At 42.3% G+C, this 17,116-nt stretch overlaps 1 protein-coding gene across 9 annotated transcripts in view; it reads left to right on the top strand.

Moving 5' to 3' along the window:
* The window catches only part of SH3GL3 (SH3 domain containing GRB2 like 3, endophilin A3), a 169,468-nt gene that overhangs the window by 150,356 nt on the left and 1,996 nt on the right, over positions 1–17,116 (top strand). For 2 of the 9 annotated variants that reach the window (XM_054451696.2, XM_054451693.2), the window contains one exon: positions 9,622–9,814. The exons of the other annotated variants lie outside the window; for them this stretch is intronic. In XM_054451696.2, coding sequence (XP_054307671.1) covers positions 9,622–9,650 — 29 coding nt within the window. In that variant the 3' untranslated portion in view covers positions 9,651–9,814. Of the gene's footprint in view, positions 1–9,621; positions 9,815–17,116 lie in introns of those variants that run through there. 9 annotated transcript variants of the gene reach the window in all.

Genomic DNA, 17,116 nt, shown 5'->3' with positions numbered 1-17,116 from the left:
CTTTTTTGTATAATGACTTCTTTTCCTCTGGGTAGATACCCAGTAGTGGGATTGCAGGATCAATGGTAGTTCTACTTTTAGTTCTTTAAGGAATCTCCACACAGTTTTCCATAGTGGTTGTACTAGTTTACATTCTTACCAGCAGTGTAGAAATGTTCCCTTTTCACCCATCCACACCAACATCTATTTTTTTAAATATTTTGATTATTGCCATTCTTGCAGGGGTAAGTTGATATCGCATTGTGGTTTTGATTTGCATTTCCCTGATCATTAGTGATGTTGAGCATTTTTTTCGTGTTTGTTGGCCATTTGTATATCTTCTTTTGAGAATTGTCTATTCATGTCGTTAGCCCACTTTTAGATGAGATTGTTTGTTTTTTTCTTGCTAAGTTGTTTGAGTTCCTTGTAGATTCTGGATATTAGTCCTTTGTCAGATGTATAGATTGTGAAGATTTTCTCCCACTCTGTGGGTTGTCTGTACACTCTGACTGTTCCTTTTGCTCTGCAAAAGCTCTTTAGTTTAATTGAGTCCCAGCTATTTATCTTTGTTTTTGTTCCATTTGCTTTTGGGTTCTTGGTCATGAAGTCTTTGCCTAAGCCAATGTCTAGAAGAGTTTTTCCAATGGTATCTTCTAGAATTTTTATAGTTTCAGGTCTTAGATTTAAGTCCTTGGTCCATGTTGAGTTGATTTTTGTATAAGGTGAGAGATGAGGATCCAGTTTCATTCTCCTACACATAGCTTGCCAATTATCCCAACACCATTTGTTGAATAGGGTGTCCTTTCCCCACTTTATGCTTTTGTTTGCTTTGTCAAAGATCAGTTGGCTGTAAGTATTTGGCTTTATTCCTGGGTTCTCTGTTCTGTTCCATTGGTCTATGTGTCTATTTTTGTAACAGTACCATGCTGTTTTGGTGACTGTGGCCTTATAGTATAGTTTGAAATCAGATAATGTGATGCCTCCAGATTTGTTCTTTTTGGTTAGTCTTACTTTGGCTATGCAGGCTCTTTTTTGGTCTCTCATGAATTTTAGGATTGTTTTTTCTAGTTTTGTGAAGAATGATGGTGGTATTTTGATGATGGGAATTGCACTGAATACAAATTCAGTGCAATTCGTATTCAAAAGACTGCTATTGGCAGTATGGTTATCTTCGCAATATTGATTCTGCCCATCCATGAGCATGGGATGTGTTTCCATTTGTTTGTGACATCTATGATTTCTTTCAGCAGTGTTTTGTAGTTTTCCTTGTAGAGGTCTTTTACCTTTTTGGTTAGGTATATTTCTAAGTTTTTATTTTTGTTTTGCAGATATTATAAAAGGGGTTGAGTTCTTGATTTGATTCTCAGCTTGGTCTCTGTTGGTATATAGCAGAACTACTAATTTATGTACATTAATTTTGTATCCTGAAACTTTGCTGAATTCATTTATCAGTTCTAGGAGCTTTTTGGAGGAGTCTTTAGGGTTCTAGGGTTTTCTAGGTATACAATTATATCATCAGCAAACAGTGACAGTTTGACTTCCTCTATACCGATTTGGATGCCCTTTATTTCTTTCTCTTGTCTGATTGCTTTGGCTAGGACTTCCAGCACTATGTTGAATAGAAGTGGTGAGAGTGGGCATCCTTGTCTTTTTCCAGTTCTCAGCGGAAATGCTTTCAACTTTTGTCCATTCAGTATTACATTGGCTGTGGGTTTGTCATAGATGGTTTTTATTACATTGGGGTATGTCCCTTGTATGCCGATTTTGCTGAGGGTTTTAATCATGAAGGGATGCTGGATTCTGCAAATGCTTTTTCTATGTCTATTGAGATGATCATGTAATTTTTGTTTTTAATTCTGTTTATGTGGTGTATCACATATATTGACTTGCGTATGTTAAACCATCCCTGCATCCCTGGTATAAAACCCACTTGATTGTGGTGGATTATCTTTTTGATATGCTATTGGATTCATTTAGCTAGTATATTGTCAAGGATTTTTGCATCTGTGTTCATCAGGGATATTGGTCTGTAGTTTTCTTTTTTTTCTATGTCCCTTCCTGGTTTTGGTATTAGGGTGATACTGGCTTCATAGAATGATTTAGGGAGGATTCCCTGTTTCTGTATCTTGTAGAATAGTGTCAATAGGATTGGTACCGATTCTTCTTTGAATGTCTGATAGAATTCAGCTGTGAATCCGTCTGGTCCTGGACTTTTTTTTTTTTTTGGTAATTTTTAAATTACTATTTCAGTCTTGCTGCTTGTTATTGGTCTGTTCAGGGTTTCTCTGAAGACTTTTTGTATTGTATTATGCTAACACTAGTTTGTGTCTCAAAAAAAAAATAAATAAATAAAACCAAAATGCAGTAAAATAGGATTTCCTCACTCCTACCACAGTCCAGGGAGAATATTCCAGGAAGATAGGTGGTTCTAATGCATAGAGTCTCTCAGGGGTCTAGGCTGATGGCAGCTCTGCCATCTTCATCATATGGCTTCCTAGTTGTTGCCACTCCAGCCAGCAGGAAGGGGAGAAAGAACAAACATTTAGGCTAGATATTTCCTCTTACATCCGCAAGGTGGAAATGAAACACACATTCCAGGGATGAGCGCTCAAACAGCCACACCTAGTAGCAAAGCAACTTGGGAAGTACAACCTCTAGCTAGGCAGCTGCTATCCGGTTGTAATGGCATCTTAGTTTGTTTGGGCTGCTGTAACAAAATACCTTAGACTGGGTAGCTTTTACTTACAGTCTGGAGGCTGAGATGTCTAAAATCAAGGTGCCAGCAGAACTGGTGCCTGGTGGAGGCCCATTCCTCATAGATGACACCTTCTAGCTGTGTCCTCATATGGCAGAAGGGGCAAACAAGCTCCCACAGGTCCCTTTTATAAGGGCACTAATCCTACTCATGACCTAATCACCCCCAAGTCACTAATTCTCATGACCTAATCACCTCCTAAAGGTCCCAGCTCTTAATACTATTGCATTGGAGATTAAGTTTCAACAGATGAGTTTTGGGGGAACACACACATTCAGGCCACAGCAAATAGGAAATACACTGCATTCACCAGTCCATAACAATGATGGACTCCTGCTGGACAGAAATTTCAAGGACCCCCTACCCTGGCAGTGAAGAAAGTGTCTTGATTAGACCCTGGTTCTGCTCTCTGGATTTTGGATCAGGGAGACTCTTTTGTCTTTTATTCTGTGGGCTCCTAGATTTGCTCTCTGAGAAATGTGTCTTCCAAGACCACATTGTAAGTGGGCTTTGGAGGGCTACCTTCTTTGACATCTGTACTTATTGCTGCTCAGGGACCTTGTGGGTTCCTTACAGTTTAGTAGACACAGATGTTTTCAGGTTAGGCTTACGCTTCTTATCACAACTTGATTTCCTTTTTTTTGGAGATAGTCTTGCCCTGTTGCCCAGGCTGGAGTGCAGTGGTGGGATCTCGGCTCACTGCAACCTCCGCTTCCCAGGTTCAAGCAATTCTTATGCCTCAGCCTCCCAAGTAGCTGAGATTATAGGCATGCACCACCACGCCTGGCCAATTTTTGTATTTTTAGTAGAGATGGGGCTTCACCATGTTGGCCAGGCTGGTCTTGAACTCCTGACCTTGAGTGATCCACCTGCCTCAGCCTCCCAAACTGCTGTCACCACACTGGCCACAACTTGATTTCTTAAAAAACATAATGAGCTTCTGATCTATATACTTCCAGGCAGTTCCATGTGCCTGTAAACACATTCAAAGTTCTTTCTTAGATATAGCTCTTAAGACTTTCATTTCATTCCTTCCTTGTCTCACCCATGCTTCACTTTGTTAACTTACAGAGGCTACCTTGAGTCCACCTGAAACAGCAGATTTGAGTAGGAAGGTGAAACCTTTTGTTTCATCTTTGCCACACAGCTGAGTTCCTTTAGTTTAGGGAGGTCTCTGAGAATGATTTGGAAGAGCAATCTGCTTATCGTGTTTTCTCTGGGGTACAGAAACTGCTTTTCTAATGCATTAGGAACCAACCTCTGCTCTTTCTTTTATCTTTGCTTGTAGACTGGGCAACTTTTGTCTTTCTTATAGTAACTTGCTACACACACCAAGGTTTAGCTAACATCTAACCTTCTGGCTTTATTCACCTTCTTTCTTTAGAGCTACTGGCATATGGTCTGCTTTAAGAGTTATTATAGGCAAAAAGTTTTTCAAATGTTTTGCCATAATCTAACAGGTCACTGGGTTTCAGCCTGGTGCGGTGGCTCACGCCTGTAATCCCAGCACTTTGGGAGGCCGAGGCGGGTGGATCACCTGAGTTTGGGAGTTTGAGACCAGCCTGACCAACATGGAGAAACCCCATCTCTACTAAAAATACAAAATTAGCTGGGCATGGTGGTGCATGCCTGTAATCCCAGCTACTTGGGAGGCTGAGGCAGGAGAATCCCTTGAAACTTGGGAGGCAGAGGTTGTGGTGAGGTTGTGGTGAGCCGAGATCGCACCATTGCACTCCAGGCTGGGCAACAAGAGTGAAACTCTGTCTAAAAAGAAAAAAAAAAGAAACTAGGTATAAGCAAATTAACTAAAACTTTTGACAGTGAGTTCAACCTCAGCCTCCCTCCTTCAATGCCAGTATATTATATTTGAGGAAACGAGAACCCAGGACCCCAGGGCTCAGTCCTTGCCCCACTGTCTCTATCTTTCCAGCTTGCACCTGAGTAGTTCTTAGAGACAGGACCTCAGGTCAAGCTCCCAAGACACCATTCTCTCATTTTCCACCAAAGAGAACTCAACTTTCCTTTGATTTAAGCTTACAGACTGGCAGTGTAGAGAGTGTTAACCCTTATAAAAATGAGAAGGTATTTGAATTAAAGTATCCCTTAAGGTCATAGGGACCTAGCCTTTGAGGGCCAGCGGTATGCCAGGAGTTATTATTTGGTGCTTTGTAGACATAGACATAACTCATTTCATCCTCATAACAGTACTCCAAGGAAGTGATAATAAAAAAAGTAACAAATAATAAGATAATGACAATAGCAACTATACTTATTGGCTACTTACTATGGGTTAGATATTGTATAAATACTTTGTAGACATCTCTAGTACTATTTTTAGTCCCCATTTTACAGATAAGTAAGTAGAGGCTCTGAGAGGTTAAGTGAGATCTTCTCAAGATCACAGAGCCAGGAAGTAGCAGAGCTGGGTACTTTACCTTATAGATATTTCATGTTATATCATTAAGAATGAATACTAGGAGGATGTTATGAAATGGCCAAGAGCATTGGGAATGATTTATTTCCAAGATTCATGATTACAGGGAAGCTGTGGTAAGCAAGTGGTTGCACAGGGAGCCCTCTAAATGCATCTGACTTGGAAGGGAAAAACAGAGGACAGTGAGGTCTTTGGCTTCCTCATTGAGGCCGCGCATGTCAGTGCTTTGTCGCCTCTTTCTTGGCCAGTAGCTGGGTCCCTAGACAGATTAAGTTCCTAGAAGGGCGATGTTCAGACAGAGATCACAGACGTGTAGAAGCTGGCTTTTAAGAAGGCTCAGTGTCCCATATTCTCCACTGCAGCAAACTCTACTGTGTGCCACTGTGTGTCTCTTGCCTGTGCCTGTCCCAGGCTGCTGCTTCTAAGTTTTCCTCGGCAGTAGCTTCAAGTCCTCATCTCACACACCCAGCATTGGGCTTCCTTGATTTGTGGGTGGAATTTGTGAGTGTAAAGGGGGTCCTGTACTGTTTGTTTCTGAGGCACAGTTTCAAAAGAAAATGGCATTTATAGCCTGCATTAATGGGAAATTACTTTCCATTAGGATTCTGAATGATTTGCACATAATGTTTATAAAGTGAAGGAAAAATGTCAAGCATTTCACTAACAAATGAAAGCAAAGCTCATGAGACTCTGCCAGAAATGAATTCCAAGAACATTTTCTTCATCATTTCTTCTTTCTAAAGAAAAAAAGAGAGAGATGAAAGAACATAAGTCAATTAAGCAGAATGCATCGTGGGACTGAGATGGAATCTTTGATAATATCATTGCTAGGTAGTTAAGAGAATGAATAAAGTGAGCCAAAATGGAGAAGGGGGAGAATCACATCTTGAAATGACAGATTGCAGACAAAATCCAACTCTAGGTCCTGGCTGGGAGAAATGAGTGCCTGTCCAAGCCCACGAGTGTGGGATCATACTGTTTCATCAGTGTAAGCTGCCCCTCTGTCCCCAAAGAAAAAAGGAGGCCAAGAAACATCCTTGAGCTGAAACATGTGCCGGTGTAGCTCCCAGAAAACCACTGATTTTGAAGAAAACAGTGTAGGAATTTATGAGCCATGCTCAAGTATCTTCCCCACCTGTGGGGAATTTGTATCGGGTCCCAGGTTGTCACCTCCTGAATTATATATTTAAAGACTAGAGGACAAAGTGTATTTTATCAACTCATTTTTTATGAAGTTTTTTTTTTTTTTTTTTTGCTGAAACTCTTAAAAGGGGTACCACTTTGTGTAATCACAACTAAGGGTTAATATGCCTCAAACTGGGACCTGCTTTAAACATATAGGAGGCTGAAATTAGTTAACAAATATGCATTCCAAATGTGTGCTACAGGCACATCAGAGTGAGTTGAAATAAATCTCCCAAATGGCTTGTATTAAGACCTTCTAACTCTCTTTAGGTATAAAAGAGACTTTTATAAATTTCTTGACACTTCTAAGGCAGCTTGGAAATAATTTCTAGAGCCTAAGTCCTTGCCCTCATTGGTACAAAATGTCTAGGATTACGTTAGAAAATAAACATTTATTCAAAAGTGAAATGTGAAGTTTGAAAATTAAAGAAGGTGAACACTTTGCAAATAGAAGTATATGCAATTTTTTTAACCTACATTTCTGAAGAGGAAATTAAAATTTCACAGAGCAGTGACAATGGTGATTGTTCAGTCAGCAGGTTGTTTCTTACATTTCCCTTCTTTCCTTCCTCCTCTTTTCTTCTATTCCCCTTCTCCACTAATAGCCTTCCCCCCAGATCCATTTCTATATATTATAAGTAGTGCTTCAGAGTCAGAGTTATTGACAAGAGAGAAATAAATAAAGAAACAAGAGTCCCATTTTATAGTTCAGATTCTGGAACTTCTTAGTTGTATGAGTTGGGGTGAGTTTCTTAGCACCTCTAGACCGATTTGAACTTGTTCCTAGAGGAAGTGATTGGACTTAATACATTCCAAGGTACTTTCTAGCTGTAAGTTCTGTGGCTGTAGTAGTTATCTTTTGTGAGTACTTAGCATTCTTAAAAATTTGAAACATGGACAGGTTGAACATTTAAATATTTTCTATATTTTAAAAAATGTTTTAAAAATTAAAGTGTGAAACATGATTATTATTGTTGATCAGTAGCCATTGGTGTGGTGAACAGGAAGAGTCTCTTCTTATTTTCCAATCTGAAGGAAGATTTAGAGAGGGAAGTTTTCCTCACTGCAGGGAATGGTTTTCTGTAATTATTCTAAACAGTCTGTAAAAAGAGTTTTGAAAAGCCGTAAGACATAAATTCTAACTTAGTTGTGGGAATTTTGACTTTGCTGAAATGATCTCAAATGCTGCATATTTTAAAATCTTAGCGTATACTCTATAATGATACATTTGATCTGTAAGCTAAAATGTAAAATACCATCATCTAAATATTAATTTATGTACTTGTTTTAAAAAATACAGTAGAAGTCAGTTGTTTCCTGGGATTACAAACCAGGCAACAGTGATGTTGCACCATCCAGAGGACTCTGAGTCCATATGAATGACAGCCCCTAGAGTTGTCCAGTGGATGTGGCTGCAAGTGCAAACTTGAATGCCAGATTTTAGGAATGAGAGACATAGGAAAAGTGTAAGAAAATAGTGCAAGGCTGGTGATAAATGGCTGACTCTAAGCTTCCAAGTCAGGATCATGACAGAGAGAGGTGTGTCTTCAATAACTAGAAAACACTTGTTCTTTCTGAAGGGGGTGGCCGATAGTCTATGGCAAGTGCCCCTTGCCTGAGAATGTGAGCCCATCATAGCTAGCCTTTCTGATTTTTCAAGAGAAGCCAGAAAGCCTATGTTTATGTGACATCTCCTGACTTTTAGATGTTGGCAACTAATCCACATTGTGAAAAAGCAAGGAGCAGGCCAGACGAGGTATCATCTGCAAGCTGATCACTATGCCAATGGCCAGAAAGCCAACTCTAATTAAGGCAGCTGTTTGCATTTCCATTTTCCAGAACTCAGAGTGGCAAAAAAAATAATAATAATAATACAAACAATAACAACAACAACAACAAAAAAACAACCCACACACATTGGACCTGGTTGCAATAGAGGGGTCACCTGCCAGAAAGTTTATTTTGATAAATAAATGGGCCACAGGTTTTGAGGTATCTGCAAATGTCATCTCAGTAGACAAGTCATTGTTTTGTAAGGTGGGGGAGGGCACAACTTTATTAGTTAAACCCATCTAATATAACCCGAGTAAATTGAGGAAGATTGGCATTAAGGTTAACATAAATCATACATGCTTATTTTTACAGATTTCAATGATTAAGCTTGAGTTCCACTGACAAGGAATTTCAATAAATCACATCTCCTGTGAATAAATACAGGGCTGTTATTCCTAGAAAGACAGCAGTTCATCGACTTTTACTAGATTTTACTTGGTAGTGCACAACTTAACCCTCATAGACCAACACTTAACATTTCCAGATAAGGAAATCAGGACCCAAAGATGACCTAATCCATAGCAAAGATGCAGGGATCTGAAGCTTCTGTCCAGTGCGCTCTTACCCATGGACAAAAACAATATGTTAGAGATGTTGAACCAGATAGTGTCTGTGGTATCTATCAGCATTAGACACCAGTGTTGTATCTGGGTCAGATAGAGAGAAAGTATGTGCTTCAAATGAATTCTGCTATAAGAATTTGAGATTATAAATGGGAAAAAAGAAACTTTTGAAGGGAGTTTAAACCAGATATGCTCGTTTGAACTCAGAGGAGATGGTATCTCACAGATTGAGCATGGTGCCTGGCTCCATGCTCCTGGCTCCATGCTTTCAAACACTCGGTGAGAGTTTGAAAATGAATTGGAACCAGAAATAAACCTGAAAGTTCCAAATGGGGTTTCTACACCCCCGCCCCCCCCCCACCGCCCGTGGTAGGAGATGAACTGTCTAGTCTGATGGTGCAGGTACAGTCAAACCTCAAGGTAACCTGGGTTCTGGAATCGAAGCTTCTAGGAGACTTGGGGTCCCATTCCTGACTGGGGCATGGACTCCCCCCATCAATGGTTACCTTCCTCTCTGTTCATCAGCTGCTCTACAAGTGGTATAAGTAATAAGGGAACACGTTTGGATTTCCTGACTTCAGGTCAGGAAGTGAGCGGAATATGAGCCCACCCAGCCCAAAGGGGTGTTACCTGCCTTGCTGGAAAGTGGGCTTTGGAGTCAGAGGGAAGCCGAAATCCTGGCTCAGTTCATACCTTTGGGTCTCAATTTCGTCATCTGATGAGTGCGGATTCTCATTGCTACCTCACAGGATTATTCTAAGGATTAAATTAGATCTTGTGAATTAGGGGTGCTGGGCAAGGGACTCGGTACAGAGTAGGAGCCCACAATGCAGCACTGTTAATGTTACATAATCGGTTATCTGATTTCCCAGCCTACAGCAGACTGGAACCAGCAGATTAGGAAGGCCCAAGGGACTGCTTCGGGAAGGCCATTGACGGCAGGAAAAAGTGACAGGTCGCAGCCAGACTACAAGGGAGGCAAGAGAAAAACTATAAAAAGCAGGAACAAAAACACTCAAAAGACACAGCAGTCTGGGGGATTTACTAAAAGACAAAGAGCCCTACTCAGGTCAGTAGCTTCTGGGAGACTCCATACCTTGTACCCCAACAGGGACTTACGTTGACAGTGTTGTATAAATTACTTCTCTCTCCATCCCCTTTGCCCCTTGAAATAACTATGGGGGTGGGCTCATAGTTTGCCTTTCAGTGGGGATGCTCTGACCCAATGCTTCCAGGTCATGAAGTTCCCAAAGTCAAGGCCAGCAAAGGAGCAAGCACAGTGGGCTCCTTCGGTGGTCTGAAAAGAACCCAAGTTCCACAAAAGAGCTGTGAGTTTTAGTGCAACAGAGAGAAGGATGCCCCTTGCGCCACTGACCACTCCTTCCACCTTCACCTCACTTAAAGTCAGGGTTACAGATGGAGCCCTGGAGAACAGGCTTCCAGATCCTGGCATATGGGAGAGAGAGAGAAAATGAGACCGCCAGGCTGCAGACATGCCAGTCCCTTCTGATGCCATCTCTACTCTGGTGTCTAATCCACCACCTGGAGTGGGCACTGTTTTTAACTGAAGCCTGAGCTGCTCACTTTGAAGCTGGAACTCAGGCTGAAGAAGGCAGGACAGAGACTAAGTGCCTGGAAGTTATCCCTCAAGTGCGACAGGCAAGGCTAGGTGGGACCTGGACAGACCTTCCTGGGGATCTGCGTAGGATTTAGGTAGAGAATGCTCTTAGAGAGCCTTCCAAGGCCTGGGAGCATCCTGAGTATGCTGAGCTGAGGACCCAAAGGCTCATTCCAAGCCCAGCTGATGGGCCACCCCATTGGCTGGGATTGGCTCAGAAATGGTGTGGGAGAAGGCTGGGCGTGGTAGCTCATGCCTGTAATTCCATCACTTTGAGAGGCCAAAGCAGGAGGATCACTTAAGCCCTGAAGTTTGAGGCCAGCCTGGGCAACATAGTGAGACCCCACCTCTATAGAAAATACCAAAATTATCCGGGCATGATGGTGCCTGTAGTCCCAGGTACTCACGAGGCTAAGGCAGAAGGATTGCTTGAGCCTGGGAGGTCAAGGCTGCAGGCCAATAGCAGGGCACTGTACTGCAGCTCGAGGAACAGAGCAAGACAGTCTCAAAAAAGAAAAAAGGAAAAGGAAAGAAAGGAAAAAAGAAAAGAAAGAAAAAGAAAAAGAGTGGGGATAAAACCACAAACTAACAATTTTCAGAGCGGGTATATTGCATAGGGATCAAGAACGTGGACTCTACCTGGCCCGAGGTCAAGTCTCAGTGTTGTGGCTTAATTGTGTTAAATTTGTATCCTCAATTTCTCCATCTCTCACATTGGGGGAAATAGTGGTACCTACTCATAGGATTTCTCTGGGAATTAAATCCATAAATCCACTAATATCTCTAAGACACTTAAAATATTGTCCTGGCACATGGTAAACACTAACACCTGACAGTTATTATTTCGTCCCTGTAGCTGAGTAGGGCTGAGGAATTGTAGGATTGGACCACCTCTACCTTAATAAAATGTGCTCAGCATTTCTGCGTATGCAAGTAACCCTTTGCAGCAGCAGAGACTTCAGCCAAAAAAAAATATATATATATATGTATATATGTGTGTATAAATGTATGTGTGTGTGTGTCTATATATATATAAAATAAGTGGAGTTGGGGGAGGGGCACTGCAAATAATTTTCCTGCTGTTAAAATAAGAGGGACTGAACCATATTAATGCCAAGAGGGAAGTTCAGTTTATTTCAGGGGGAATGTGGTTTTCCTACTTCCTACTGTGTTACTGATACAGTACTTACTGACCAGCCGTCTTAAACTCTTGTGGTAGGGTCTCTCTCTCTCTCTTTCTCTTTTTCCTAATGGTGTGGAACAGAGCTTGAATAATAAATATTTAACAGGGACACTCCCTTTTCTCTGTTAAAATAATCTTTGTTTCAATACTTTAACAAGGAAGACTGTGTTTTCCCACCTCTGCTCTCACATTTTGTTGAAGCCAGCTCTCAGGAGTAAGAGAAAATAAACACAAGGCCACTTGGGGAGGGCAGTGCTGGCTGAAGCCGTCTCACTGGACAGCCCAGGGTCAGGGGTTTCAGCCGCCTGTTCAAGGACACCCAGATCCACAGCAGCCAGCTGGGAGCTCCTGCCCAACTATGCCCAGCGATTCCAGGTGCCAGCTACTGAATGTGAGAGAGCAAGGAGGTGGAGGTGGATGAGGAACTGCCAGCTGCAGGACCACAGGGGCAAGGGGAGGGGGTTGTCAACAGAGATGAGTTGCTGGGTAGGACCAGTCTTTTCTTACGAGACGTTTTCAGCCGAGGTGCTGGCTTCTGATGGTGGGAAACTAGGCATTCAGGTCCCTTGGAGAGGCTTATATCTAACAGAGTTGGAAAGCCTCCATTGAGGAAATCCAGCCCATTCTGCCTGGACTTTGGGGCTCCATCCATGGTGACTTTTGTGTCAAGGGAAAATTCACACACTGTCACTCAGGCGGGCAGCAACTTAATTTCTCTTTAGCTGAACTGAACTTGCTTGCAAGCTCTATGTAGACCAATGGCGGAAACAACTTAATCTTTTTTCCGTTTCTGCTGTTGACCAAAAAAAAAAAAAAGTTTTAAAATCTTTTTTCCATTTCTTCTAGTGGTGGAAAATAGCATAATCTTGCCATTTCAAGGTAGTTCAGTCTCTTCCAATAGAAAGCATAGACTATCCATTTATGACTTAGGCGATTCCGCATTTAAACACAGTCAATTCAGAGTAGAAATTCCCTATCAGAGCTGTTGGTTTTTCTTGAAGCTTCTCTCCTCTCCCTGGCCCAGTCCTAAGATGTTGCCTAGATGTGAGGGGGGTTTACAGAACATCATGGTGGCAGGTAGGGAGGCTCGCTTCCACAGCTGAGGTGACTCGTCACAGGAGGCCTGGCGCCTGGGCCAGGACCTGCTGACATCTGTGGCTTAGGCCTCCCTCTCTGGATTGCTGAATCTCTGTATTTGGAGCCGTGTGTCACCGTCCCCAGGCAGCCTCTGGCCTCAGTGGCCCCTCAGCACTTCCTGCTGAGGACTTGAGGGAATTTGTTCACAGTTCACAGGGAGCGACCAGCCTTCAGGCCCCATCTGTACTTAGTGACACCACATGGGTTCCACTGGGCTCCAGCCCCCGTGTTAGTCCAGAGAGCTTTGACAGCTGCCTTCTCCCGGAATTTCTGTGGAAAGTGGAGTCTAAGACCCCCTTCCCCCGGGTGGCATCCAAGGAGCATTTCAATTTTCTTGCTCACCCTCCTCTCACTCCAGGCCCCTTCCCTGCTTCCCTGCCTCCAGGAAGAGCTTGTATCTCTTCTCTGGATGGCAAGAAACAGCTCCTCCCTCTCCATGGCTTGTGATCAAAATGCTAGGCTCCGAGTTCTTCAAGCTCTAGTTCCTTGGAACCCAGGAGTTTCTCTCTCTCTATCTCACTCACGCTCTCTCTCTCGCTCTTAAATCTTATAAAAGCCTACCTGGCTCTAGCATGAAAGCCTAAAAGCCTTGGCTTTCACAATGTTTCACAACTGAAATGGTATTATTTGGGAATTTAAAAGCTAAACATTGACTGCTTTGTTCATGTCTGGGTTCCACCCTCCTCTTCAAGTAAAGGAGGCAAGCCCCAGCTCCTTGGGTTGAGGGCCCCAGGCAACAGAAATGACCCAGAATGAAAAATGCGTTGATACTTCAGAATATCGTCCGGCTGCATGTATAATTCAGGGCAGCCAGTCTGAGCTCTGGTTGGGGTGGATTTACCAACTGCCTACTTAGCAAGTGCCAATTGCTCTTAGTGTTGTAGCCAGCCCAGTGGTGGCTGGAGGGCCAGGTGCACTTGCACTGCCTGAGTCAGGGAGTTCTTGAACAGGGTCTTTCTACTCAGTGGTCTCTGGAGAGATGCCCTGCCTTGGGTTTAGGTGCTGATGGAGTGTGATATGAGTGCTGGTCTCTTTCCAGCTCTCAGAATATCAAAGTGGGCAATGTGGCAGTGGTTCCTTGCCAAGAATGAATGACATGAGAAGAGAGTAATGCAGCTTTTCCATGATTTGTTCTGTGTGTGTGTGCAGCAAGAACCCAGGTTTACACATGGAGGTGGTGGCCTGGTTTACACATGGAGGTGGTACGTACACTTGGACAAGTGTATGCCTGCCACTAAGCATTTTGGTCATTGCAGGTGGCTTATAGAGTAAATGGGAGGGAAATATATAAATCTATCTATCTATCTATCTATCTATCTATCTATCTATCTGTTAGCCCTGTAATCAGTGTGTCAGCGTATGAAATGTCTTGGCAACCCTTAGTGGTGTCATAGATCGTGTAGGAGGTGACATGGAGCATGGTAGGTGATGGCCTAGTGTCTGGAGCCCTCCTGTTTCTGGCTCAGCCAGTAGCCCTGGGGCCAGGCCATTATGGCCTCTCAGAGGCATTGATGGCTTCTCTTTGAAAAGGGGAGGACTCATGGAGGACTGCCAAATTCCATTCTAGCATTAACATTCTGTGTTCAAGGAAATGCTTCCCGAGACTACCATGTGGTTTGGCACCTGACCCCTTCTCTGTTAAAAACTAGTAGTGGGAGAAATGCTAAAAGAACAAGAATTATTTTTTATAATCCACATTAAAACAGTTATACATTAATAAAGTAGACTTTGATTCATGGCTCAGGTTGCCCTTGGTTTTCAGTGCTCAGCCCCCGCCTGCCCACCCATATACACACTCCATGACCCAAGGAAAATGAAAAGTTCTGTATTGTAAGCCCTCTATTCCCCTATGCTTTGTTTGAAATCGTTGAATGTTGTTCTGTTCAAATTCAAAATAGTGAACTAAGCCCCAATATTTACAGCCTTCTACCCCCTAGCTTTCATCATTATGACAAGAGGAATACACAGACTTAGGCAGGGGTGGGGTCTGTCATGGAAGGAGCTGTCCAGAGGCTAGAAACAGCATGTAGATCGTACAGGTTATATTTCAGGTGGGTTCAGAGTTTCAAAGTCACCACCCAGGACAGGAGCTGCCTCCCTGAAGAGGAAGAAGAGCTCCCCTACCATTACCCCCTTCCCTTTCCTCGCCAGCTGCGTCTCTTCAACCTTTAACACTTCCTTAGGAGAAGGAGAGGGGAGGATCATTTCACTGGTGGTTGTCAACCTCCCCTGGACATTGGAAGGACCTGAGAAACAAAAAATACTGATGCCGGAGCTTCTGATTTCATTGGTTTGGGGTTCAACCTGGGCAGTGGGCTGTTTAGTGTGCCACCAAGTTGAGAACCACTGCCATAGGAAGGCAACAGGAAGCCACCTTGGTACGACCTGGGGAACTTCGCTGATGAAGGCTCCTTAGAGTGCCCTGTTCCTTAGAGAAATAGGTGCTACTCCATGAATTGCAAGCTGTCTAAACAAATATAATATAATCCTTCTCACAACAGGAATCTCCACTGCTCCAACTCTTCTCTTCCTCCTCCCACAATGCTGTCACTTCTCTACCCCTCCCCAGGACGAAGGGGCATCTCATTTGGCCAGTCACAGAAATACCCCAATGTACCTTTTCTCTTTACTTGGACCTGGAAGACTTAGTGGAGAAAGAACATAATCTCTAGCAGAACTTGCTTCAATTCTCACTTGAAGTCTAGAGGGAGGAAAATGTCTTATAACAGAAAAAGGAAATAGAAATGGAAATCATCAAATAGGATGGCAAAAGTCACTTATTAAGAAAAAAAAACTCCTAAGATTAATCTTATTAATACTCAAAGAAAAAAAGTATGAACCAGTCAAAATTGAAGTGAGATTTTTGTGAGAGAAATGTGTCATATTAATACTGAAATATACCTAGTTAAATGAATTCATGAGAATAGCAAGGAAATATTGAAATAGAAGAGTAATGACTATAAACTAGTTTTACTAGTTATTAACATTTTATTTATTTATTCATTTTTGAGATGGAGTCTCACTCTGTCACCCAGGCTGGAGTGTAGTGGTGTGATCTTGGCTCACTGCAACCTCCGCCTCCCAGGTTCAAGTGATCCTCCTGCCTCAGCCTCTTGAGTAGCTGGGATTACAGACATGTGCTACCATGCCTGGCTAACTTTTGTATTTTTAGAGATGGGGTTTCACCATGTTGGCCAGAGTGGTCTCAAACTCCTGGCCTCAAGTGAACTGCCCGCCTTGGCCTCCCAAAGTGCTGGGATTACAGGTGTAAGCCACCACACCCGGCCTGTTAACATTTATTATAAAGCCACAGTATTTAAAATGATATGGTACTGTTACCAAAATGAGTCAGTGGGACAAAATAGAAAATCCAAAAATAGATCTAAGTCCCATGATAATTAAATATATGATAAAGATAAAGGCAATACTTGAAATCACTGGAGAAAATATGGATTATTTAATTATGTTGTTATAAGTGCATAAGCATTATTAAATATAATAGATATTTACCTCATTTTGCCAAAATCCAAATGGATTATATAAGTAAAAGTTCTAACATGAAAAAAATTAAATAAAAATACTGTAATAAAATTGAGTATTTATATAGGACTGTGGAGAATAAACCATGAATAGAAAGTTTGATTAGTTTGACTGCTTATACTCTTAAATTTGCACATTCATGCCAAAACAAAATAGAAACCCCTTTCCCTGCCCCACCGCCAGCACAAACTTCAAAAACAAAATGAGAAAAAAAAAGAACAGATGATAAGTTGGGAATAATGTTTGTACCAGAAATGACGGATAAAGGGTAAATATGTGTAGTATAAAGGGACTTCTAAACATTTTAAGAAAAATAGTGATATTAGGTTGGTGCAAAAGTAATTGCAGGTTTTGCCACTAAAAGTAATGGCAAAAACTGTGATTGCTTTTTTTTTTTTGAGATGGAGTCTTGCTCTGTCCCCCAGGCTGGAGTGCGGTGGCGCCATCTTGGCTCACTGCAACCACCACCTTCCAGGTTCATGCCATTCTCCTGCCTCAGCCTCTCCAAGTAGCTGGGACTACAGTGCCCGCCACCATGCCCAGCTATTTTTTTTGTATTTTTGGTAGAGACAGGGTTTCACTGTGTTCTCGATCTCCTGACCTTGTGATCCGCCCGCCTCAGCCTCCCAAAGTGCTGGGATTACAAGCGTGAGCCACTGCGCCCGGCCACTGTGATTGCTTTTTGCACCAACCTAATAGAAAAATAAATTGACACTAAATGTCAGATATTTTAGAAAGAATTCATGTTCTATGACCATGAAATCCTTTTCTTGGAATTTATCCTCAGGAATTAATAGTGCACATCTGTAGATATTTATGTATAAGCTTTTTTTTTTTCCAAAGAATTGTCTATAAAAGCCAAAGGGGAATAAAAGAGACAACAGAAAGA

The sequence above is a fragment of the Pongo pygmaeus genome, chromosome 16, assembly GCF_028885625.2.
Source record: "Pongo pygmaeus isolate AG05252 chromosome 16, NHGRI_mPonPyg2-v2.0_pri, whole genome shotgun sequence".
Taxonomy (NCBI): Eukaryota; Metazoa; Chordata; class Mammalia; order Primates; family Hominidae; genus Pongo; species Pongo pygmaeus.
This window is presented reverse-complemented; position numbering and strand designations above follow the sequence as displayed.